Raw genomic sequence first — 24185 nt, 5'->3', positions numbered from 1 at the left:
TGTGTTGTTATTCCAAAACCAAAATGCTTTGCAGAGAACTCTGGCATGCGGTCCCATTACACTGAGAAAGCTTCGTCAGGAAATTATGGGTGTTTTTACCAGCTAGCCATTTTTTAAGGAGCAGGACCTTAAAACAAGTCCAGGCTAGGAGGGCTGCATGAAATGTCAGCATGGGAAGGACCAGAGGTAAAAGGAGGTGGAGCAATGAACTTAAAATGTGAGCAGTAGGCTAGTTTTACACACACACACACACACACACACACACACACACACACACATATATATATATATATATATATATATACACACACACACACACACACCCTCCCTATCCTACTCCAGGCAAGCAATATGTATAATCAGAGTTCAAATATATATCCCAGCCAGGAAAAAACCTGTAGTATATTTGCTCTCTTGGCTTACCATACTGGGAACTGCTGAATCAGCTCTCAGGCAGTGTGTAGTTTAGGTTTAGTTCTTCATCGCAAGCAACAACCTGCTGCATGGTTTGTTCCCTCCATAAACTGTTTTATATTGAAAAGAGTTGTTATGAATTGCCTGAGTGGCCTCTTCTTTGTGATACTTTTTTAAACCACGCAAGGACAGGACTGACTCCAGCTACAAAAGCTGCTGCTGCTGCTAAAGGTGGGCAGCAGCTGCGGGCTGTTGATATCTCTTCCCATTAATCACTGGTCCTTTCCACACTTTTACTGTGCATTTCTTGCTCATTTTCTTAACCACAATAGTCTGCTTTTGTTGTTTTAGAAGTGGATTTGTTGCGACAGACCACTGTTTAATCTGCTTTTGTTGCGCAAGCCTAAATTTCCAGTATCCACTTGAATTCCTCCTGCAAATTGTGGTGATCTAGAGGCACTCTTTATTGTTGTATCTTGCATGTTCGTAGCACTCAGCAAAACTATAATGGACATCCTCCTAAGGACATTAGCAGGAGTTACTTACCTGTAACTACCTGGGGTATTTACACATGTTGCCCCATTCTGGCAGCCTAGAGGTGTCCCAGCGTAAATCTGACATTCATTAACATCAGCAGAACAGAATGGCCCCTGAAAACAGAGCGAAATTGAGCTTATTTCCTGAGTAAAACAGACACACAATGGGGTCCGCAGAGCCAATGTGATGATATAGAATTTCAAAAGACTGTAACGCAGCATCTGGTTGGCTTGCGGCAATACTGCCCTTCACAAACACTAAAACAAAACTCAGTTGTTCAGATCTCCCCTGCGTGTCCATGGAAATATAGCATGCTTTTATTTAATTTAAAGCATGGGGCCATTATAGTAGAAGCATGGAGCTTCTCCTTGGGGAGTGAAATCATGCACCATTAGCCCTCCAGCTCCTGATGCCAAATATGCAAAGGAGCACATGCTCTGCTCAAGGGGTTAATCTTTAGAGATCCATTTGTGTGCTGCCATAAACACAATACATCCTACTAATACAAGTGGTTCAGTTAAGCATCCATACTTGCCTCCCCCCTTCCTCTGCATGAATAAAATTTTAATTTTGGAACTTGCGAAACCCATGAATAAGATGATCAATGTTTAAATAAAAACCATTTCCACCTATGGTGCATTCCTCATCTGACAGGAACACAGCACGGAAAAAATGAAAAGGGTCTCCCTCTCTCTCTCTCTCTCTCTCTCTCTCTCTCTCTCTCTGTGTGTGTGTGTGTGTGTTTGTGTGTGTGTGTGTTGTGTGTGTGTGTTTGTGTGTGTGTGTTTGTGTATTATTATTTCTAACGGATTTGTCCTGTCTTTGCATCTGCAGAAAACAGCAGCAGGAGACTTTTTCAGGTGGTTCACAATTTAGCGGAACCACCTGCAACATCGGGGCCCAGTATGGGCCACATGTTCTCCTGCAATGATTTTGCAAAGTTTTTTGCAGATAAAATCGCTCAGATTCGGGAAGAAGTAGACTCCACCGTGGGAGCAGGGCCGGGGCGGGAGAGTGCTAGAGTTCTGTCTAGTCAAGTTGAGTGGGATCAGTTCCAATCTGTTACCTCCGAGGATGTGGACAGGCTGCTTGGACGAGTGAGACCAACCACCTGTCTCCTGGATCCTTGCCCATCCTGGCTTATAAAAGCTAGCCGGGAAGGACTGGGCGATGGGCTTCGTGGGGTGGTGAATGCTTCCCTCCGTGAGGGAGCCTTCCCAGACCCGCTGAAAGAGGCGGTTATTAAACCGCTTCTTAAAAAACCATCTTTAGATGCGGCCACGATGGCCAACTATCGCCCAGTCTCAAATCTTCCATTCTTGGGCAAGGTGATTGAGCGAGCGGTTGCCAAACAACTCCAGGCACGCCTGGAAGAAGCGGACCATTTGGATCCCTTCCAGTCGGGATTCAGGCCTCATCATGGGACTGAAACTGCCTTGGTCGCACTGGTTGATGATCTCCGGCGGGCTAGAGACAAAGGTGAGAGCTGTTTCCTAGTTCTGCTGGATCTCTCAGCGGCGTTTGATACCATCGACCATAACATCCTTCTGGACCGTCTTGAGGGGCTGGGAGCTGGGGGCACTGTCATACAGTGGTTCCGCTCCTTCCTCCTGGGCCGTGTTCAGAAAGTGGTGGTGGGGGATGAGTGTTCAGACCCCTGGGCTCTCACTTGTGGGGTGCCTCAGGGTTCTGTCCTCTCCCCCATACTTTTCAACATTTACATGCAGCCGCTGGGAGAGATCATCAGGAGGTTTGGGCTGGGTGTTCATCAGTATGCGGATGATACCCAACTCTACCTCTCTTTTAAATCAGAACCAGTGAGGGCGGTGAAGGTCCTGTGTGAGTGTCTGGAGGCGGTTGGAGGATGGATGGCGGCTAACAGATTGAGGTTGAATCCTGACAAGACAGAAGTACTGTTTTTGGGGGACAGGAGGCGGGCAGGTGTGGAGGATTCCCTGGTCCTGAATGGGGTAACTGTGCCCCTGAAGGACCAGGTGCGCAGCCTGGGAGTCATTTTGGACTCACAGCTGTCCATGGAGGCACAGGTCAAATCTGTGTCCAGGGCAGCTGTTTACCAGCTCCATCTGGTACGTAGGCTGAGACCCTATCTGCCTGCGGACTGTCTCGCCAGAGTGGTGCATGCTCTGGTTATCTCCCGCTTGGATTACTGCAATGCACTCTACGTGGGGCTACCTTTGAAGGTGACTCGGAAACTACAACTAATCCAGAATGCGGCAGCTAGACTGGTGACTGGGGGCGGCCGCCGAGACCATATAACACCGGTCTTGAAAGACCTACATTGGCTCCCAGTACGTTTCCGAGCACAATTCAAAGTGCTGGTGCTGACCTTTAAAGCCCTAAACGGCCTCGGTCCAGTATACCTGAAGGAGCGTCTCCACCCCCATCATTCTGCCCGGACGCTGAGGTCTAGCGCCGAGGGCCTTCTGGCGGTTCCCTCATTGCGAGAAGCAAAGCTACAGGGAACCAGGCAGAGGGCCTTCTCGGTAGTGGCGCCCGCCCTGTGGAATGCCCTTCCAGCAGATGTCAAAGAGATAAACAACTACCTGACATTCAGAAGACATCTTAAGGCAGCCCTGTTCAGGGAAGTTTTTAACGTGTGATATTTTACTGTATTTTTGGTTTTTATGGAAGCCGCCCAGAGTGGCTGGGGAGGCCCAGCCAGATGGGCGGGGTATAAATAATAAATTATTATTATTATTATTATTATTATTATTATTATTATTATTATTATTATTATTATTTGCTTTCCTCTCTTTACTTTTGTTGTTCTTATCCTTTCCTTTCTTTTTCTGATATTTCTGACTTCATTTTTTCTAGATATTATTTCGTTGTATTGTAAAACTTTAATAAAAAAATCTGCAAAAAGAAATAAAAAATACAGTAAGTATTAAAAACTATTGGACTGAATCACACATTAATGCTTCAGTAGGATTGTGTTATTGCAAATTTTAATGATGGGTGTTTATATTTTGATTTTGTGTAAGTGGTTTGTTTTTATTTTTTTTACTTTGTAAATGGCTTATTCATCCAGCAAGGCTCTTCTTCTTGTGTACTAAGTTGCTTAGCCAAAACATTGGCTCAGCTAACTCAGTACAGTGGTACCTCGGGTTAAGAACTTAATTCGTTCTGGAGGTCCGTTCTTAACCTGAAACTGTTCTTAACCTGAGGTACCACTTTAGTTAATGGGGCCTCCTGCTGCCACACCGCCGCTGCACAATTTCTGTTCTCATCCTGAAGCAAAGTTCTTAACCCGAGGTACTATTTCTGGGTTAGCGGGGTCTGTAACCTGAAGCATCTGTACCCCGAGGTACCACTGTACACTCACTGACACTGGTTTTCCAGGGGTTCAGATGGAGAACATTCACAGCCCTTACCTGGCGATGCTAGGGATTGAATGTGTGGCCTTCTGCAGATGCCCTATCACTGAACTACAGCCCTTCCCCTAATCGATAACACCATGTTTATATCCCTACATGCTTCTGTAAGCAATGCATTGATTGGGTCCTTTGCAGATGATGGCAGTAGCAGTGATTGAACTTTACATATTGCATCAATTGGAAGTTGTTGAGCAACTACCTTACCTGCCAGTTGTTGGGGCAAAGACAGAAGAAGGCATCTAGCAAATCAATGCAGGTTCCAGAATTCTGGCAGGGATTGCTGCTACAGGCTTTTCTCAGGATAGTCTGGCACAAAACAAGGGCAAAAATAAACCCAGTCAGTTAGCGTTTATGACTTCGTTGGCACAATCTTTCTTAAATAACCTTCATAGTGTGTAGAGGACTTGGCTCTGCTTAGGTGCTCGCAAACAGCCAATTCAGAGAATAAACTTAATGGGTGCATAACAAAAGCTCTCCTTTTGCTTTGTCAATAGAAAACCTACAGTATTTCTCAGAAATAAGCATTAAAGTTTATTTACGAGGGCTGTCTGCTGACCCCAGCTGAACCCTGGATGCCTACATGAATTGGGCTGATTTGGGTCAACCAAGGATTCAGTCACAGGGTTGAGCCAGCCCTGGAACACCTGGTATCAGATCAGATCTACTCGGGGTGATCCAGGACTTTCAAAAGGGAGGCAGGAGGGTAGCAAGCAGAGGGGAGAAGGAGGTCCACACAACTATCCTGGATTGTGCCCTGCATCGGATTAGGGTATGCACACAGCCCTGATATCTTCATTCCATCAACACCACTTCACCTTTTGGGTTGTTGTTTTTTTTTTAGATACATTCATGCGTAGCCCAGGATTGAGCACGATTTATCTTCTTGCCACACTACTAAGATTTCTGACTACAGAACACTTTGGTTTCTTCCATAAAAGTACTCACCTGCTCAAGGCTTTGAAGTCTGCCTTCAATATTCACAATCTACAACAGAAATATAAAGACAAACATTTGGGAATAATAGCTAGACATTCCTGGAATAATAGCTAGGCATTATAATCAAGCGTAATGGGCAGGCTAAGAAGAAAGGGTGGAATTTCAAAGAGAATATATTTTCAGTACTGTTGTGTTCTCTGCACCACCACAAGCCGTGAAGAAGGTCCCTGGGCAGGGCTCTCCAGATCTGGTTTCATTGGATGAGATTCATGGCACCTTCATAGCATCTGCTTTATTTGCAAAACAGCCCATAATCCTACAAGACAGCAGACCCATTGTCCCACATCAGAACCCCAGAGAGATCTTGTACCCTCAAGGTGCCAAGAGTAGGCTCACAGATCTTTCTCTTCCAAAAAGCTTTTCACACCCACCCACACCCCTCTTCTCCAAGCTCTGATGAAGAATCATCACCTTCCAAGCACTCAGGAAAACGCCAGGCAAAAACATTCCTCTTTACCCAGGCCTATGTCTATTTAATAATCTATGGCCTGTGAAAGTGTGTTGTGGGGGGACTGCTATTATTATGATTGTTTTACTATTAGGCTGTCTGTCTGTATGCTTTTTACTATGCTTTTATAAGGTTTTTCTTGTTGATGTTTTGTGTTTCTTTCTTTTTTTATAAATTTTGATTGGAAATTTTATTTACAATATAACGTAAACCCCCTCACCCCCCAGTACAGAAATCCACCCTCATTAAACGTGAACATAATATACAATAAGCATAACATACAACAATACAAACAACCAAATAAAAGACTTCCTTTATTTTGTATCTGGCCTCCTTATTTACTTCTTATAAGCTGTTTTCTTTATGAATAATTATTAAGATTTTTCTAATTATAACTTAAATATACACAAAGTCTCCTGCAGACATTAATCGAAACAAGTCCAGGTATGTATTTTAGGGCACTGTTTTGTGAAGTATTCTCTGCATTTTTCCCATGCTTTTTGAAAATCTTGCCTCTGTTAATCTAGCCAATTAAATATACTCTAACAGTTTGTCTTGCCATTCCTTTTTTGATGTTTTGTGTTTCTAATGTTGTATACCGCCCTGAGATCTTTCCATAAAGGGCGGTATATAAATTGAATAAATAAGACTATAAGAAGCAAGAAATTATCAAACTAAATAGAAATTATTGTCAAATTAAAAAGAAAATACTTCCAAACTTCCAAACATACTTCCAGTAATGTGATATGAAGTAGCTGACATTAAAGCTTAAAAGAACATTCTCCTTCAGTTTACAAAACATGGTTTCATTTTTGTTAATCAGTAGCAATCGTGAACTCCTGTTCCTTGATTCCCAGGACTGTTACACTCCATGGTTCTTTGTCTTGTAACCTAAATCAGTGATTAGTGAAAGAAACATATTTGACTTAGTCATTTCTGAGTCTATTTCACAAAGTTATGTAAAACTCTGTAAAAAAGACCAAGAAACTCTTATATTTGCTTCTGAATAAATTCTTAGTCTATGAAATGTTTTCTGAAGACCTACAGCCAAAGCCACTTACATCAAGAATGAATTGACCATTGAATGTTTTCAAAAACAAGCCTAAAGAGATTAAAATGCTCTAATTCAGAATTTTATGTTTCTGCTCCCGCTATCTATATAGAGATACAGTTTTGTATATTGAATACAGAGCATTTAAAAAAAAGAAAACCATGATACAGAACTGTGCTTGTGTGATCTTCTGAACTCGAAGCAAAAACTCCAGACCACAGGATTGCGGGTTAAGCATTAAAGTACACATTTTATGTTTTCATATTTATGAAGGTATATCTAAACTATATATATATATATATATATATATATATATATATATATATATATACACACATAGCATTTTCCAAAAAACAATACAAGTTAAGTTAACTAAAGATCCCAAAGCTGCCAAAGCAATTCGAAAATTTGCTTAAAATAGAAAACAAAATGAAATATACTTAGATAACTACAGATCAATATCAATGCTGCAAATGAAACTAATGATTAATCCAAAAATAGTAAGATGGGGGCCAATCCCTCTGGTCTATTTACAGAAGTTGGACAGACTGGAAGCTGAATCCTATTTTAACAGTGGTGATGGCAACGTACTCCAACCACAACAGGCTCCCTGCAGGCAGTGCGCCATGCCTCCAGGATGCACGCCATGCTCCCCAGGATGCACACCAGCATGAAGCTCTTCCACTGGGTGCAGGACAGACCACATGGCGCGCACAGCCCAACCCACTGAATGTGGGCAGACACCATTGCCTACTTTGCTTGAGAGCCAAACTTGCTTTTTTAAAAAGAAATAATTTTTATTGGTTTCATTATACAACACCAAACATTAAAACAACAAAAAAGGCAATCAGAACACGAAAAAGTAAAGAGAAAAAAAAAGAAAAGAAAAGAAAAAAAGAAAAGGAAAAACAGTACATAACATAAGATACAAACAAATTAAACTTACAGTAATTAGATAACTAAATCACATAACAATAATTGACTTCCCTTCAACTCGGTTTTGGAATATATTACAATAAATTTACTATCTGCAGTTTCGTTTTCTTAAAACTCTTTACGTCACAAGCATTATATCGAGCCTACTGTGATTTTTAGGTTTTTTACATCTGTTTCAATATATGTCATAAATTTGTTCCATTCCTTATTAAACTTTGTACCATTTTGATTTTTTATTTTCTGTGTCATTTTTGCCAACTCTATATAGTCAAATAGTTTAGATTGCCACTCATTTATAGTTGGGATTTTTGCTGTCTTCCAATTTTGTGCTATTAGTGTTCTAGCAGCCACTGTTGCGTATTGGGAAAGTGTTTGGTCTTCCTTTTTAATTTCTTCTCCAATTATCCCCAAGAGGAAGGCTTCGGGTTTTTTTGTGAAGGTATATTTAAATATTTTTTTTAGTTCATTGTAAATAGATTCCCAAAACTTTCTAATTACCTCACATGACCACCACATGTGATAGAAATTGCCTTCCTTGATCTTACATTTCCAACATAATTTGTCCCCGGTTTTGTACATTTTATCTAATTTTACAGGCGTAATGTACCACCTGTACATCATTTTATACATATTCTCTCTAAGTGTTGTACATGCCGAGAATGTCATACCTTTGTTCCAGAGCTTCTTCCACTTATCAAATTCTATGTTGTATCCAATGTCTATTTTCCATTTCACCATTACTTCCTTTATTTCCTCATCCTTGGTGTCCCATTCAAGCAACTGGCTGTACATTTTTGATAGGAGTTTTGATTTGCTTTCTAATATTTCTACCTGGAATCTGGATTTTTTATCATTCATCCCGTTCTTTGGTGATTTGGTGAAATTAGATCCAACCTGTCAGTTTATTCTTTACCTCTTCATATGGCCTAATCTTCCATCCATTTTCTGTTTTTACTAGCAAATCTTCATACGTCCATCTTTCTCCTTCAATGTTTGTTTTTTTTATTTTCAATATATCGATGGGTGATAACCACCAAGGGGTATTTTTTTTCCAGTAATTTTTTGTTTCTCTCCCATACTTCCAACAGTGGCCCTCTAATAATATGATTAGAAAATCCTTTGTGGACCTTTTCCTTATTGCGCCACAAATAAGCGTGCCAACCAAATCTTATATTGAATCCTTCTAAGTCTAACAGGTTTGTGTTTTTGATGACAATCCAATCTTTAACCCAACAAAGGCAGGAAGCTTCATAATACAACTTTAAATTTGGAACTGCAAATCCTCCCCTGTCTCTTTGATCTGTAAGTAATTTGAATCTAATTCTTGGCCTTTTTCCTTGCCAAATAAATTTGGAGAGTATTTTCTGCCAATCTTTAAAAACTGAGGTTCCCCTGATTATCGGTAAATTTTGAAATAAAAACAGCAATCTCGGTAATAAACTCATCTTAATTGCTGCCATTCTTCCCAACCAGGATAGCTTTATTCTGTTCCAGGTGTCCAGGTCTTTCTTTATTTCTTTCCAGGTGTTTGTGTAGTTGTCTTCCATTAAATTTATATTCTTCGTTGTTAGCCAAATTCCGAGGTATTTTATTTTTCTAGTTGCTTTAATCCCCGTCTGTGATTCAAGTTGGTTTTTTACCTCTTCTGACATATTTTTGGTCATCATTTTAGTTTTTACTCTATTTAATTTAAAGCCGGATAATTTTCCAAATTCTTCTAGCAAATCTAACACTTTACCGACACTTTTTTTGGGGGGGTCTTCCAGCGACAACATAAGATCATCAGCATATGCTTTTAATTTGTATTCTTTCACTCCAATTCTTATACCGCGTGAGAGCCAAACTTGCTTACATCCATGGTGATTGGCTGGTTTCCAACCTCCACTTCCCTGTCCGCCTTGCTTGGACTCTGAGAAAGGTATCGTTCTTAGAGCCAGACATTTGGGGTGAGGTAGCACAGAAAATGTAGTTTGCCAGGGCAACTAAAAAGTCTTTTCTTCAAAAGCATAGTTGAAAAAAATAAATAAAAATAAAGTTGATTCTATATATCTAAGTTTTAACATAATCTTTCTAGCCATGGCAGCAAATCACAGAGGTGGTACTAATACTTCTCCCACCACTGTTCAAAATGCCCAGCTCAGACAGGTGCCTGTTTTTGACCAAGAAATGGTAGCAAAACCATTGGTTCTGCTGCCATCACAACAGTGAAGAATATAGGTAGTGGTCAACTAAGTCTTAGAGTAAAAGGTAAAGGTAAAGGTACCCCTGCCCGTATGGGCCAGTCTTGACAGACTTTAGGGTTGTGCACCCATCTCACTCAAGAGGCCGGGGGCCAGCGCTGTCCGAAGACACTTCCAGGTCACGTGGCCAGCGTGACATCGCTGCTCTGGCGAGCCAGAGCCGCACACGGAAACGCCGTTTACCTTCCCGCTAGTAAGCGGTCCCTATTTATCTACTTGCACCCGGGAGTGCTTTCGAACTGCTAGGTTGGCAGGCGCTGGGACCGAACAACGGGAGCGCACCCCGCCGTGGGGATTCGAACCGCCGACCTTTCGATCGGCAAGCCCTAGGCACTGAGGCTTTTACCCACAGCGCCACCCGCGTCCCTATTTAAATTAAACTATTTAATTTAATTATTTAATTTAATTTAAATTAAACTATTTAAATTAAACTAGACCTATTTAAATTAACGAAGATAACTTAGGCTCATGTTCATTAATTTCAGAGGGTCTCTTCTAAGTAAAACTTAGCTGAAAACTACCTTACACTTCTTCTTTTTTAAGAAAAAAGGAAGAGGGGGGTCAGAGGAGAAGGAGAAGGAGCAGCAAGGAAAGAGGGAAACTGGGGTGCAACTGCCACAGAGGTATTGGTGGGGAATTTTTTTTGGGGGGGGGTCCAGCAGCATAGAGGCATCAGCAGCACTCTGCTGATGATTGCCTGACGTCTAGCACCAGTCCTGAATGGACAAGGAAGCATAAGTGTACAGCAATGACTCAGCACAATAGTGAAGATGATTCTTTCTTCACTTATTCCGTCATTATCTTAATCATTATGCTTTGCCTTTGATGCTTCATGAACAGGGCTGACCGAAGAGATTTTCCTGCCTGTGCCTCTCTTTCCCCTACTAGGGCTGCCACTTTAATAATCTTGTTGCACCAGTCAGACACCTAGTTCCAAAATTTACTGTTTGCACAGTCCCCTCTGAAGGAGATCAATTCATCCTGCTCCATTGCAGAAACCACCTCCCCGTGCGTATTTTAAAAAAAAAAGGCACAAGACAGTAGAAATTGAACAGCTGCAGTGGTCCTTAATTTCAACAGGAAAAAGTTAAGTAACTTTCTCCCATTAAAATCAGCAGGATTTACAATAGCTTTAGTGCAGAATTATGCACCACCTGAACAAAGCATGTCATGGGATTTTACATTTGGATCTGCGCTGTCAGCTTCCATCTGTCTAGCTAAAACTTGTGATTTGCCTGGAAAGCAAGCAAATTTCAGTGCTGGGTGTACGATTAATAATGATATAAGAAACGGGGGTTTTATTTTAAAATTCAACCAGCTCTGGTAACTCTTTGCTAGAAGTTCTTGCACACATTATGTGCTGTTTTTAACTCCAAACTAGGCTTGCATGAGTGATTGTGGCAGTAGGTTGGTAAAAAAGCATGGAGCTGGAGAAAAAAAAATCCATAGAAATAGGATTTGGCCCAGTACCCAATGAAATCAGTATATGTCTCTTTATAGAACAAACAAATACAATGATTTTTGAAAATAGGTATTGTGAGCACTGTCTATGTGGTTTAAAGTGCAGAATTCTCAACTAGGATATGAAACTTTATTACACTTATATCCCACTATTTCCTCCAAGAATTTTGAAACAGTATAGATGGCTTCCCCTTCGTGGATCACTGCCTTGCCGTGGCGAAGGGGCTTGAATAACTCAGAGAAGCTATGAACTATGCCAAGCAGGGCACCCAAGATGAACAGGTCATAGTGGAGAGTTTTGACCAAATGTGATCCACCTGGAGGAGGAACCGGCAAGCCACTCCAGTATCCCTGCCAAGAAAACTCCATGGACAAAGACAACAGGCATATAAAAGTTATGACGCTGGAAGATGAGCCCCTCAGGTCAGAAGGTGTCCAACATGCTACTGGAGAAGAGCGGAGGACAAGTACAAGTAGATCCAGAGCTGATGAAGCGGCTGGGCCAAAGCCGAAAGGACGCTCAGTTGCGGATATGCATGGAAGCGAAAGGAAAGTCCAATGCTGTAAAGAACAATATTGCATAGGAACCTGGAATGTAAGAACCATGAACCTGGGTAAGTTGGAGGTGGTCAAAAATGAGATGGCAAGAATAAATATTGACATCCTGGGCATCAGTGAACTAAAATGGACGGGAATGGGTGAATTCAGTTCGGATGACTATCATATCTACTACTGTGGGCAAGAAACCCGTAAAAGAAATGGAGTGGCCCTCATAGTCAACAAAAGAGTGGCGAAAGCTGTACTGGGATGCAATCTCAAAAATGATAGAATGATCTCGATACGAATCCAAGGCAGACCTTTTAACATCACAGTAATCCAAGTTTATGCACCAACTACTGGTGCTGAAGAAACTGAAATTGACCAATTCTATGAAGACTTACAACACCTTATAGAAGTGACACCAAAGAAGGATGTTCTTCTCATTATAGGGGATTGGAATGCTAAAGTAGGGAGGCAAGAGATAAAAGGAACAACTGGCAAGTTTGGCCTTGGAGATCAAAACAAAGCAGGGCAAAGGCTAATAGAGTTCTGTCAAGAGAACAAGCTGGTCATCACAAACACGCTTTTCCAACAACACAAGAGACGACTCTACACATGGACATCACCAGATGGGCAACATCGAAATCAGATTGATTATATTCTCTGCAGCCAAAGATGGAGAAGCTCTATACAGTCAGCAAAAACAAGACCTGGAGCTGACTGTGACTCAGATCATCAGCTTCTTATAGCAAAATTCAAGCTTAAACTGAAGAAAGTAGGAAAAACCTCTGGGCCGGTAAGATACAATCTAAACCAAATCCCTCATGAATACACAGTGGAAGTGAGGAACAGGTTTAAGGATTTAGATTTGCTGGACAGAGTGCCTGAAGAACTATGGGTGGAGGCTCGCAACATTGTACAGGAGGCAGCAACTAAAACCATCCCAATGAAAAAGAAATGCAAGAAAGCAAAGTGGCTGTCCAACAAGGCTTTACAAATAGCAGGGGAGAGAAGGCAAGCAAAATGCGAGGGAGATAGTGAAAGATACAGGAAATTGAATGCAGATTTCCAAAGAATAGCAAGGAGAGACAAGAAGGCCTTCTTAAACGAGCAATGCAAAGAAATAGAGGAAAACAACAGAATGGGAAGAACCAGAGATCTGTTCAAGAAAATCGGAAATATGAAAGGAACATTTTGTACAAAGATTACCATAATAAAGGACAAAAGTGGTAAGGACCTAACAGAAGCAGAAGACATCAAGAAGAGGTGGCAAGAATACACAGAAGAATTATACCAGAAAGATATGGATGTCTCGTACACCCCAGGTAGTGTGGTTGCTGACCTTGAGCCAGACATCCTGGAGAGTGAAGTCAAATGGGCCTTAGAAAGCACTGCAAATAACAAGGCCAGTGGGAGTGATGGTATTCCAGCTGAACTATTTAAAATTTTAAAAGATGATGCTGTTAAGGTGCTACACTCAATATGCCAGCAAATTTGGAAAACTCAGCAGTGGCCAGAGGATTGGAGAAGATCAGTCTACATCCCAATCCCAAAGAAGGGCAGTGCCAAAGAATGCTCCAACTACCGCACAATTACACTCATTTCACACGCTAGCAAGGTTATGCTTAAAATTCTACAAGGAAGGCTCAAGCAGTATGTGGACCGAGAACTCCCAGAAGTGCAAGCTGGATTTCGAAGAGGCAGAGGAACCAGAGACCAAATTGCAAACATGCGCTGGATTATGGAGAAAGCTAGAGAGTTCCAGAAAGACATCTACTTCTGCTTCATTGACTATGCAAAAGCCTTTGACTGTGTCGACCACAGCAAACTATGGCAAGTTCTTAAAGAAATGGGAGTGCCTGATCACCTTATCTGTCTCCTAAGAAATCTCTATGTGGGACAAGAAGCTACAGTTAGAACTGGATATGGAACAACTGATTGGTTCAAAATTGGGAAAGGAGTACGACAAGGCTGTATATTGTCTCCCTGCTTATTTAACTTATATGCAGAATTCATCATGCGAAAGGCTAGGCTAGATGAATCCGAAGCCGGAATTAAGATAGCCGGAAGAAATATCAATAACCTCAGATAAGCAGATGACACAACCTTGATGGCAGAAAGTGAGGAGGAATTAAAGAACCTTTTATTGAGGGTGAAAGAGGAGAACGCAAAATATGGTCTGAAGCTCAACATGAAAAAAACGAAGATCATGGCCACTGGTCCCATCACCTCCTGGCAAATAGAAGGGGAAGAAATGGAGGCAGTAAGAGATTTTACTTTCTTGGGCTCCATGATCACTGCAGATGGTGACAGCAGTCACGAAATTAAAAGACGCCTGCTCCTTGGGAGAAAGGCGATGGCAAACCTAGACAACATCTTAAAAAGCAGAGACATCACCTTGCCAACAAAGGTCCGTATAGTAAAAGCTATGGTTTTCCCAGTAGTGATGTATGGAAGTGAGAGCTGGACCATAAAGAAGGCTGATCGCCGAAGAATTGATGCTTTTGAATTATGGTGCTGGAGGAGACTCTTGAGAGTCCCATGGACTGCAAGAAGATCAAACCTATCCATTCTTAAGGAAATCAGCCCTGAGTGCTCACTGGAAGGACAGATCGTGAAGCTGAGGCTCCAATACTTTGGCCACCTCATGAGAAGAGAAGACTCCCTGGAAAAGACCCTGATGTTGGGAAAGATGGAGGGCACAAGGAGAAGGGGACGACAGAAGATGAGATGGTTGGATGGTGTTCTTGAAGCTACCAGCATGAGTTTGATCAAACTGTGGGAGGCAGTGGAGGACAGAAGTGCCTGGCGTGCTCTGGTCCATGGGGTCACGAAGAGTCGGACACGACTAAATGACTAAACAACAACAACAAATAGATGGCTTCCTCACTGCCCCATTTCATCCTCACAGTAATCCTGTAAGGTAAGTTGGGCTGAAAAATAGGAATGAGCCCAAGGTTGTGCAATGAACTTCATGGCTGAGTGGAAATTTGGAAAGGTCATTTCCTGACATTCCAACTACTACATCACTCTTATGGCAAAATACTGACTTTTTTTCTTCACATGGTGAAGAGCTGAAAATATCTTTGTGTATAACTTTATTGAAAATAAGACTTACCTTAGAATGAAGCTGTGTCATCTGACTGGAAATATTTTGAGGGATACCAGCGATTCTTTTCAGTTCCAGAATCTCATCTTTATTCTTTCTGATCTAAATTTTAAGAGAAATTGACAGTGCTTTAAAGTGCAGGGAATGAACTCAGTTTTCAGAGATGTTGTGAGAAATCCACAAGGGAGATAAATACAGAACACTGTTGGATGCTGGAGGGAGGCCTACAAGGCACCATCCAACTGCCTTAGGGACTCCACTCCAGATTTGGTTTACTCCTTAGCCTTTTCTTCTCCCAAAGATATCCTGCAAGACAGTGGAGGTTTAAGACCAGAGTTTTCCTTCTCCTAGATGGGCTACTGCCCCAGGTTGACAAGCCCCCGCTGCCCTTCACTTCCCTCTACAGAACATCCTGAAACCGCCTTCTTGACTGTTGGGCCCACTATTGGTCTCGCCTGCCCAACCCACCCACCTGCATCTTCACATGCAGGGGACATCCATAACTCCCTGACGGTTTGAGACCCTTTGGCTACCCTCACCTGGTTCAGCTGGCAAGTTGAAACCATTTCCCAGGGTATGGCCACTGTCACATGCTTTTAGGAGCCACAGGTGAGAGCTGAGTGCAGGGTAGGGACCAAAGGTAGACAAACTACCGCAGAAGGAGCATGATGTGTCCCCCACCAGAAGTACTACCCCTCCCCTAACAACCTATACACCCCATAGAAGCAGTGTATAAATTTTGGCATATAAAAAGTAAATACATACATTACTTTCTGCTTGGTTGCTCACCTGCCCTTCCCCTTTTACACCGCTTGGGGGTGGGGGCAAGTAAGGGAATAAGAGCAACAATGAGGTCGAGGGGTTCTCACAAAATGGGGGTGAAAGGGCGATGACACCAATTCTAGCTTTGCACATCAATTGTACACATACAAAAGCCCACCCTGGGATCAAAAGGTCTTACAAGGCCACAGTATATTTCAGCTGTTGTTGCCACATGCTAACTCTGACATCACTTCTATTATATGATGTTGTTATTATAAAGTTCATTTAGATAAGGCATAAATTATATACTATAAAAGCTTATCTTTTAATTTTTATATAAACTCTCGATTTATGGCCCTGTAATCAGCCACAATCATCTCCAGCAGCTATTAAGTGAAGTAAAAAAATAAAAAAATAAAATTCTTTAGACAAATGGGAGAAGATCAGAATAAGATAGAAGCAGGAGTAGATGCTGGATTTGTGGGCTTGAATGCTTTGAAGAGCTCTGAACCCACTTAGTATGGAAGAAGCCACGTGACTATAGCACTTGATTTTTCCTGGTACTGTTGGTTTTATGAAAAGGGGGAAACCAAGGATACCATGAAGAGAGGCTGACATGAGCTAAAGAACTCCAGAAGCACTCGTGGCCTGGACTGTGCCCATAGCAACGAAAAGACCTCATATCACAACTGTGTTTTCCACATGGCCCAATTACTTTTGCAGAAAGGCATGCACCGTGTGGGATAGTCGAGTCCAGAGATGGATTGATTGAAGCGGTCTAACTCACAACAGATGGAAGTGTTCCATCAACATTGTCAACACAACAGTGAAAGAAAATTGCACTATCTGCCAATTAGCTACCGAAACCAAATTCAAAGTATAAAGTACTATACAGCTTGGAACCAGGATACCCCAAAGATTGGCTCACACCTTAGATACTTAATCACTGTGCTGATAGCTCAATGGGCTAGATCGTGGTGCTGATAATGCCAGGGTTGCAGGTTTGATCCGTGCATGGGATGGCTGCATATCCCTGCATTGCAAGGGGTAGGACTAGATGATCTTCAGGATCCCTTCCAACTCTATGATTCTGTGATAGTGTCTTATTGGGAGGTCTGTTCCATATGAAATAGGAATCAGGCACTTTGGAATTCCTTCCCGTTCCGTATCTGACAGGTACCACCTCTGTTGTCATTTTGGTGACTATCCAATACCTTCCTTTTTCAACAAGCCATTTAAATGGATGCAATCTGCGGTACAGACTTTTATCCCAGTGTCTATCAGTATTAGCTCTGAAATTGTTGTAATATATCCTTTTATTGTTGGTGCTTTGATTGCTATTCATTTGGGATGTTTTATGGGAAGTGATTCATAAATTAAGTTAATGAAATAAACAAATACAGTTGATGCCTGAAATTATGGTGGCGCTAGGCACCACTGTATACTCAAATCATTTGCCTGACCTCCCCTCCCCTTCCAAATTATTGGCTGTAAGCTCCTCGGGACAGGGACCTATCTTGTGAAGCTCTATGTGCCCTGATGGCTCTGTGTAACTCCATACTGATTGACTATAACTCTTTGCATCCAAAAGCCATTTGAAGGACACCAATGAACCAAATAAAACCACACAAAAGATTACCTGGATCAAAGTCTCCACAAGGTCTTCTTCGTTAACTTTTATTCTGCCCTGCGATCCGGTTCTGAATTCAATATTTTTGGCAGAGCCAGTATGGAACACTAAATTGCCCCTTTCAGAGGACAAGCGAGGCCTGGTGCATTGAAAAGGAAGAATATTGCATGTGGTGTTAAATTTGCCAGAGATATAATGAAGCTGATTGATCTATGCTCTGTCTGAGCAAGCCAGGTTGCAGGTTAACACCCCAAGAATGATACTTACTGATCCTGATTGATGCCCCTTTTGGCTCTCTTTTTCTCAGTAGATTCAGATCCATAGTTGAATCCAGAAATAATCAGGAATGTCACCAAAGCCCACCGAAGAGAGCCTGGACTCAACATTCCTCCCCGCAAGTCTTCCTGGACTGTGCAGTGGGTTAAAGTGAAATCTGCACTATCTTCAAGGATTAACCCAGTGTCAGGTGTACTTTGCCCTGACAGGACTCTGCATATTCACAGAGATGCTTAGTCAGCTCTTTCCCCCTTCTGACCCATCCATAACTTAGTTAAGAGAGAAAAGGGAGATTTCATTTGCCAGGAGTGACAATATGCCAGGTGAGTAGGTTTGAAAGAGCAGTTCCTGGGACATGTCAGCAGGTACTTCTTACTGGGCAATGCTTCTCCCTGGACTGGTAATCTTGGTGTGTGCATCTTGATGGTGCCATGTAACTGTATTTTGGTTTGACCCGCCTTGAACCCTTTCCATAGCTCCAGCGATAATGGAAACACGGCGGGAGATTCAGCCATGTTCACAATATAAAATCGCAATATAAAAAACAGAAAATACATTATAAATACAGTGGTACCTCGGGTTAAGTACTTAATTCGTTCTGGAGGTCCGTTCTTAACCTGAAACTGTACTTAACCTGAAGCACCACTTTAGCTAATGGGGCCTCCTGCTGCCACTGCTGCATGATTTCTGTTCTCATCCTGAAGCAAAGTTCTTAACCCGAGGTAATATTTCTGGGTTAGCAGAATCTGTAACCTGAAGCGTATGTAACCCAAGGAACCACTGTAAAAAAAAATCAAAGGCTACCCAATGATCCCCACCTTCCACAACACATTTTAAAAGGGCATCAATCAGCCAAAGACCTAAGAGGAACATTTTTGCCTGGCGCCTAAAGGTGTATACCTCCCTGAGGAGGGCATTCCACAAACAGGGAACCACTGCAGAAAAGGCCCATTCTCATGTTGCCACCCTCCGGACCTCTCGTGGAGGAGGCACATGAAGAAGGGACTCAGAAGATGATCTCAGGACCAGGTAGGTTCATATGGGGATAGGTGATCCTTGAGGTATTACAGTCCTGAGACGTTTAAGACTTTATGGGTCAAAACCAGCACTTTGATTTGGGCATGGAGATATCCCCACCACAGTAGATGACTCTTCTCACTCAGTTTGTTCATGTTAGCTCAGCCTCTCCTACACTGAGCCCTCCCCCCCTTTAAACTCACAATGATCCCACTTGCAATGATAAGTAATAGCAACTGCCCATAATTCCAAGATGTTGTGATGGTGCATTTGATCCTGTCTGAGAACATTTCCATCTCTTTTAGATATTTCCCGTTGTTCTTTTTCTACAAAGTTATTAACTAGTAAACACTGTTCATTCACAGAAGTGGGTATGTCTGCCAAATCCACAGCTTGTAAGGGTGAAACAAAGGTCACCAATTGGTGCCACCAATCCTTTATCTGTGTATCTGCACACCCTTATTATCTGTCCTGTTTGCCATTTCTATGCATATTAGACTCTGAATTCTGTGACTAATTCACTGTTTGTCGACGAATGTGCCCAGGAGGGTATGCTACACCTTGCCAGAGACAGAAGAGGCTATCTTTATTGATTCAAGACTTATAAACCCAGAAACCACAAGAGCACTTAAGAGGTTTCATATAGCGGGGCAGCAAGATATATTGAACAACTAATGGGTTTTGATTTTAAACAAACTTACACAGGAAATTGAGCTGAATTTGATATTGAGAGTCTCCTGCAGGGTGGAAAAAAATATTACATTAGGATAAGTATAGTGAAAGCAGAAAAGGAAAGTATATCTGACCATAATTAATTGCCAAATACTTCAGTTTTAAAAAATGATACACAGAGACACAGTGCAATTCAAGCCTTTAGCCAAATCTGTTAGATGAAGGCTCAGTTCTTATATCTAATTTAGGAACAAACTGAGATGAATTATAGGAATAAAAGGTGACAGAATAAAAGTACATAAAATTATGCCTGGTGTGAAGAAAGTGAAACACTTTTCACCTTCTCTCACAACACTAGAACTCTGTGGTTTTTTTAAATGTTTTTCTAGTGGTACTAAGTAATTGCAGCTGGTTATGACTTTTCTTACAATTTAGTTTGTTTATTTAAAGCATTGACACCTAAACATTCTGCTTAAGTGCAGAAATTTGCAGATAGCTTGACAAAAAAAATGTGAATTGTTCCTTAACAATTATAGTGCCTGCAAATTAAAACATAGTATTAATTTTGAGTAACACTGTATTTCCACAACTGTCTTACAACAGTCATGTAAACTAAGAGAGATTTATTCTTCCAACAAACATTTTGTAAGGGATGTTAAACATTTGCAGTTACGCATAAAGTTCATTTAGATAAAACATAAATTATATAATATAAAAACTTATATTTTAATTTTTATATAAACTCTCAATTTATGGCCCTGTAATCAGCCACAATCATCTCCAGTAGCTATTGCTGTTGTTTAGTCATTTAGTCATGTCCGACTCTTCGTGACCCCATGGACCAGAGCACGCCAGACACTCCTGTCTTCCACTGCCTCCCGCAGTTTGGTCAAACTCATGCTGGTACCTTCGAGAACATTGTCCAGCCATCTCATCCTCTGTCATCCCCTTCTCCTTGTGCCCTCTATCTTCCCCAACATCAGGGTCTTTTCCAGGGAGTCTTCTCTTCTCATGAAAGAGAAGTTTGCAACACTGAAAAGTGGCTCTCTACAGAGTGTTCTCATTTAGGGAACAACTTGTCTTGCTTTGCCTTCTCACGGCTGCTTGGCAAAGGACATGTTTGCCTAGTTTGGAGTAATTTTTCTCCGTGTTTTATCCGTGCCCAGTGACCTGCAGAGAAACTAGACTCAAGTGGCTCAAGTCCTAAATGCTACGCTCTGAAGCATCCCTTGTTTGCAAGTGGAAAAGTGAAGTAATCCCCTCTCGAGCCTGCTTGTCAACCAATCATTCCTGCACCTCACTTCCCTACTCTCTTGTCTTATGTTCAGGAGCAGAAAAATCTTCTGACTAATCTGATGTCATCCTTCTGAAAGCTAGTCGCAGGTGCAAGAACATCCTGGTCAATAATGATGTTGTTTCAGCAATCTTTGGAGACCTATTATAGTAATGATGATAAAACAATTGGAAGAGTTTATGACTCCACATCATAGCTACTTCTCCTGTATCCAGAAGAAAGGAGGACCAATAAATCCATCCTTAATAGCCAAAGAGACTATGAATTGTGATTATGGACCACTTCATGGATTTTAAAAGGTACTGCAGAGTGGCCAGGCATCTATAGCTACAGTTATTGTTCCAATTGGCCACATAAGGCTCCACTCTCAGAGAATGAGCTCACTGTTAGTATATAACAGCCCTCCCCAGCGGGTGCCCCCCAGATGTTCTGGACTACAACTCCCATCAAGCTGTGGAAAAACAACAAGTTAACTACTCTGGGTGGACAATCACTTTACATAATTCTTACATTTGTACACTACTTTTTTAGCAATTAATTTCATGCCACATTTGCCACAACAACACTCCTTGAAGGAGCCTTTAGGGGAGCTGAGCTGAAAAACTCTATTGCCACAGGCCCATTGGATTCTGGGTTGTGCATTGGGTAGGAAGAGGTTGACCAATCAGCAGTGCCACAAAAGGCCAAGGTTTTAATTCAAGCAACCACGAAAGTCCATGAATATTAGGGGCAAGCTATTTGGGTGCTTTTCAAGGCTAATCCTACACAGAGCAGACCCACTGAAGTTAATGGGTATGATGAACTTAGGCTCAATACTTTCAATGGGCTTACTCTGAGTAGGACTTGCACGGAATACCACCTGTTGTCTGTGCAGCACATGACCCTCCACCTCCCCTCCTGTGCCGCCCTATGTTAAGATGTGGACTGGGAATGTGCTTGGAGAACAGAGCCAAAGAAGGCAGTCAAGGCAAGTCAAGAAACGTCCCTGAGCATCAGGAGAAAGGAAGAAAGTGTTCTGCAAGTGAAGGCAGAGCATTCAGAAGAAGTCTTCTCCATTGCATTTGCTGGCAAAAGGCTCCTTTCTCCTCCCCCTGCCCCATCACAGATCCAAAACATAGTCTAGATATCCAATATATTTCTTCCTTTTCAAACTTGGCATATTGAAAGTAACAGATCTCCAGCTTGTATTTTTGGCTTGGAGGCAGGAAGAGAGAAGGGGTTGTTTTGCAAACACTTATTTCTCCCTTCACCCTAGCCCGGAAAGGAAGAAAGGTGTGCTCTGGATATCTAGGGTGTGTTTTGGAGCATTTTGCAAGAAAAGGCAGAGCTCCAGAAGTCTCCTCCGTTGCTTTTGTTTTCAAAACTACGCTTTCTTCGTCTCCCACTCTCCGTCATTTCTGCAATCCTTGTGTAAAGATTTTAATAAGTGGAAAGCCCACCTGCCTGTCAACCCTGTGACATCATGATGATGTCATGTGACTCTCAGGTGGGTTGTCTTTCTCACCTGTCAGAGTTGGCCCATGAGAAGAAAAAAAGGCTTCCCAGTTCTGCATCAATGCAGCTGTGCTGGTGAGCTGTAGTATCAGGGCACATAGGCCTCAATAGCTGCCCAAGAATGACCAGGACCAATGCTCTCCCTGGGAGCAGTTTAATGAGAACTTCAATGGATAATATTAAGATAATCAGATTGAGGGTGGAACATTCTTTTTTGTGTTTAAGTAGTCTATTGTGGTAGACAGCATCTTAAAAAGCAGAGACATCACCTTGCCAACAAAGGTCCGTATACCGCCATGGTTTTCCCAGTAGTGATGTATGGAAGTGAGAGCTGGACCATAAAGAAGGCTGATCACCAAAGAATTGATGCTTTGAATTATGGTGCTGGAGGAGACTCTTGAGAGTCCCATGGACTGCAAGAAGATCAAACCTCTCCATTCTGAAGGAAATCAGCCCTGATTGCTCACTGGAAGGACAGATCGTGAAGCTGAGGCTCCAATACTTTGGCCACCTCATGAGAAGAGAAGACTCCCTGGAAAAGCCCCTGATGTTGAGAAAGATTGGGGGCACAAGGAGAAGGGGACGACAGAGGACGAGATGGCTGGACAGTGTTCTTGAAGCTACAAACTTGAGTTTGACCAAGCTGCGGAAGGCAGTGGAAGACAGGAGTGCCTGGCATGCTCTGGTCCATGGGGTCACAAAGAATCGGACACAACTAAACCACAACAAAAGTCTATTCTGGGGGGGAAAGGCCATGTTTTATTCTTACATTCTATGATAATGTAACCTATTTTACAACTGCAGAAAATTAAGAGCTCTTGTATGCTTCCCTGCAAGTGAGATGTTCACACTCTTGCAAACAATATACCTGGAATTGATTGCACAAATCCACATTTGTATTTGATGAAATCTGGGATTCCAGGTTTATTTCTGTCAAGTGTTTTGCTGCTTATATCCCCAGACTAACTAATGCAGTGAAAGCACACCTAAATACACCTTAAAATAATCTAGGAACATATAAATGAGGCTACTTTACCTGAATATTCTCTGCTGTCTGTAACACTGAGCCAGTTCCTTCTATATAGTGACCATACCACTTTAAAAATCAATTTAGGACAAGATATTAAGATTCCTGTGAGATTTCCAGTATTGATTGTGTGCAGGGGTTAAAAGGGCAGTGCTCACAACAGCCTAATGAAAGAATCTGCACAAAACATTATTATTGAATGCAGATGATCTGGGGGATTGGAAAATTAGCCAGTATGAATTTTAAAAATAGAAGACCATACAATGCAATCAATCCAAATAGGTATATATTCCCAGTTGCCCAGCTTGTACTCAGAGCCAGGAATTTCCTGTAGTTTTTGCTTCATTTCCTCCCTTTCAGTTTTCTTAAAAAAAAAACAGTTTTATGGGCAATTGCTAAAATGAAAAATACAGTGTGCACTCGACTCTTCTGCGCTTGTGTGATTCATGCTTCTTTGGAATGGCAGCCATGCCCTGCTGAAATCAGTGGCTTAATGTCCACAGATTCTTCATCAGATGTACTAAATCCATTCCCTATTATATGTACAGAAAGCAGGGCCACTTCAGAAGTTTGGGCTCATTGATATTCAGACAGAACCATTAGTAAAAGACATATGGTTTTATTTCAAAAAAGACCCAGAGCAATGAACTCAACCAGATGTTGTTTTTAATCAGTACTTTCAACTTAATGTTGAGCATGGTTATTTCAAAAGGACACACATACACACACAAATGCCTACACTTAACAATGAGAGTCCAGCAATTTTTTTTAATGATGCTATGCTTTTTCTAGATTCAATGAGGTTTTTTGTGTAAACAGAAGTCTCTTGCAGGCTGTCATTTAATGTTAATTATAGAACAAGGATCTAAGAAATGGGCTTGAT

The 24185-nt window shown here is 41.8% G+C and overlaps 1 protein-coding gene across 1 annotated transcript in view; it reads right to left on the bottom strand.

Annotated features, from left to right (window-relative positions):
• Positions 1-17926, bottom strand: part of CUBN (cubilin) — a 139678-nt gene extending 121752 nt beyond the window's left edge. The window contains exons 1-6 of the mRNA XM_053359471.1: positions 17790-17926; positions 17532-17661; positions 15140-15232; positions 5295-5333; positions 4554-4655; positions 961-1064 (exon numbers count right to left, since the gene is read on the bottom strand). Of these exons, the coding sequence (XP_053215446.1) occupies positions 961-1064; positions 4554-4655; positions 5295-5333; positions 15140-15232; positions 17532-17661; positions 17790-17908 (587 nt within the window). The 5' untranslated portion in view covers positions 17909-17926. The remainder of the gene's footprint in view (positions 1-960; positions 1065-4553; positions 4656-5294; positions 5334-15139; positions 15233-17531; positions 17662-17789) is intronic.
• Between the last annotated feature and the right edge of the window lie 6259 nt (positions 17927-24185).

Source organism: Podarcis raffonei, chromosome 12 (genome assembly GCF_027172205.1).
Source record: "Podarcis raffonei isolate rPodRaf1 chromosome 12, rPodRaf1.pri, whole genome shotgun sequence".
Classification (NCBI taxonomy): Eukaryota; Metazoa; Chordata; class Lepidosauria; order Squamata; family Lacertidae; genus Podarcis; species Podarcis raffonei.
Note: the sequence above shows the minus strand (reverse complement) of the source record. Positions and strands in the feature narration are given on the sequence as shown.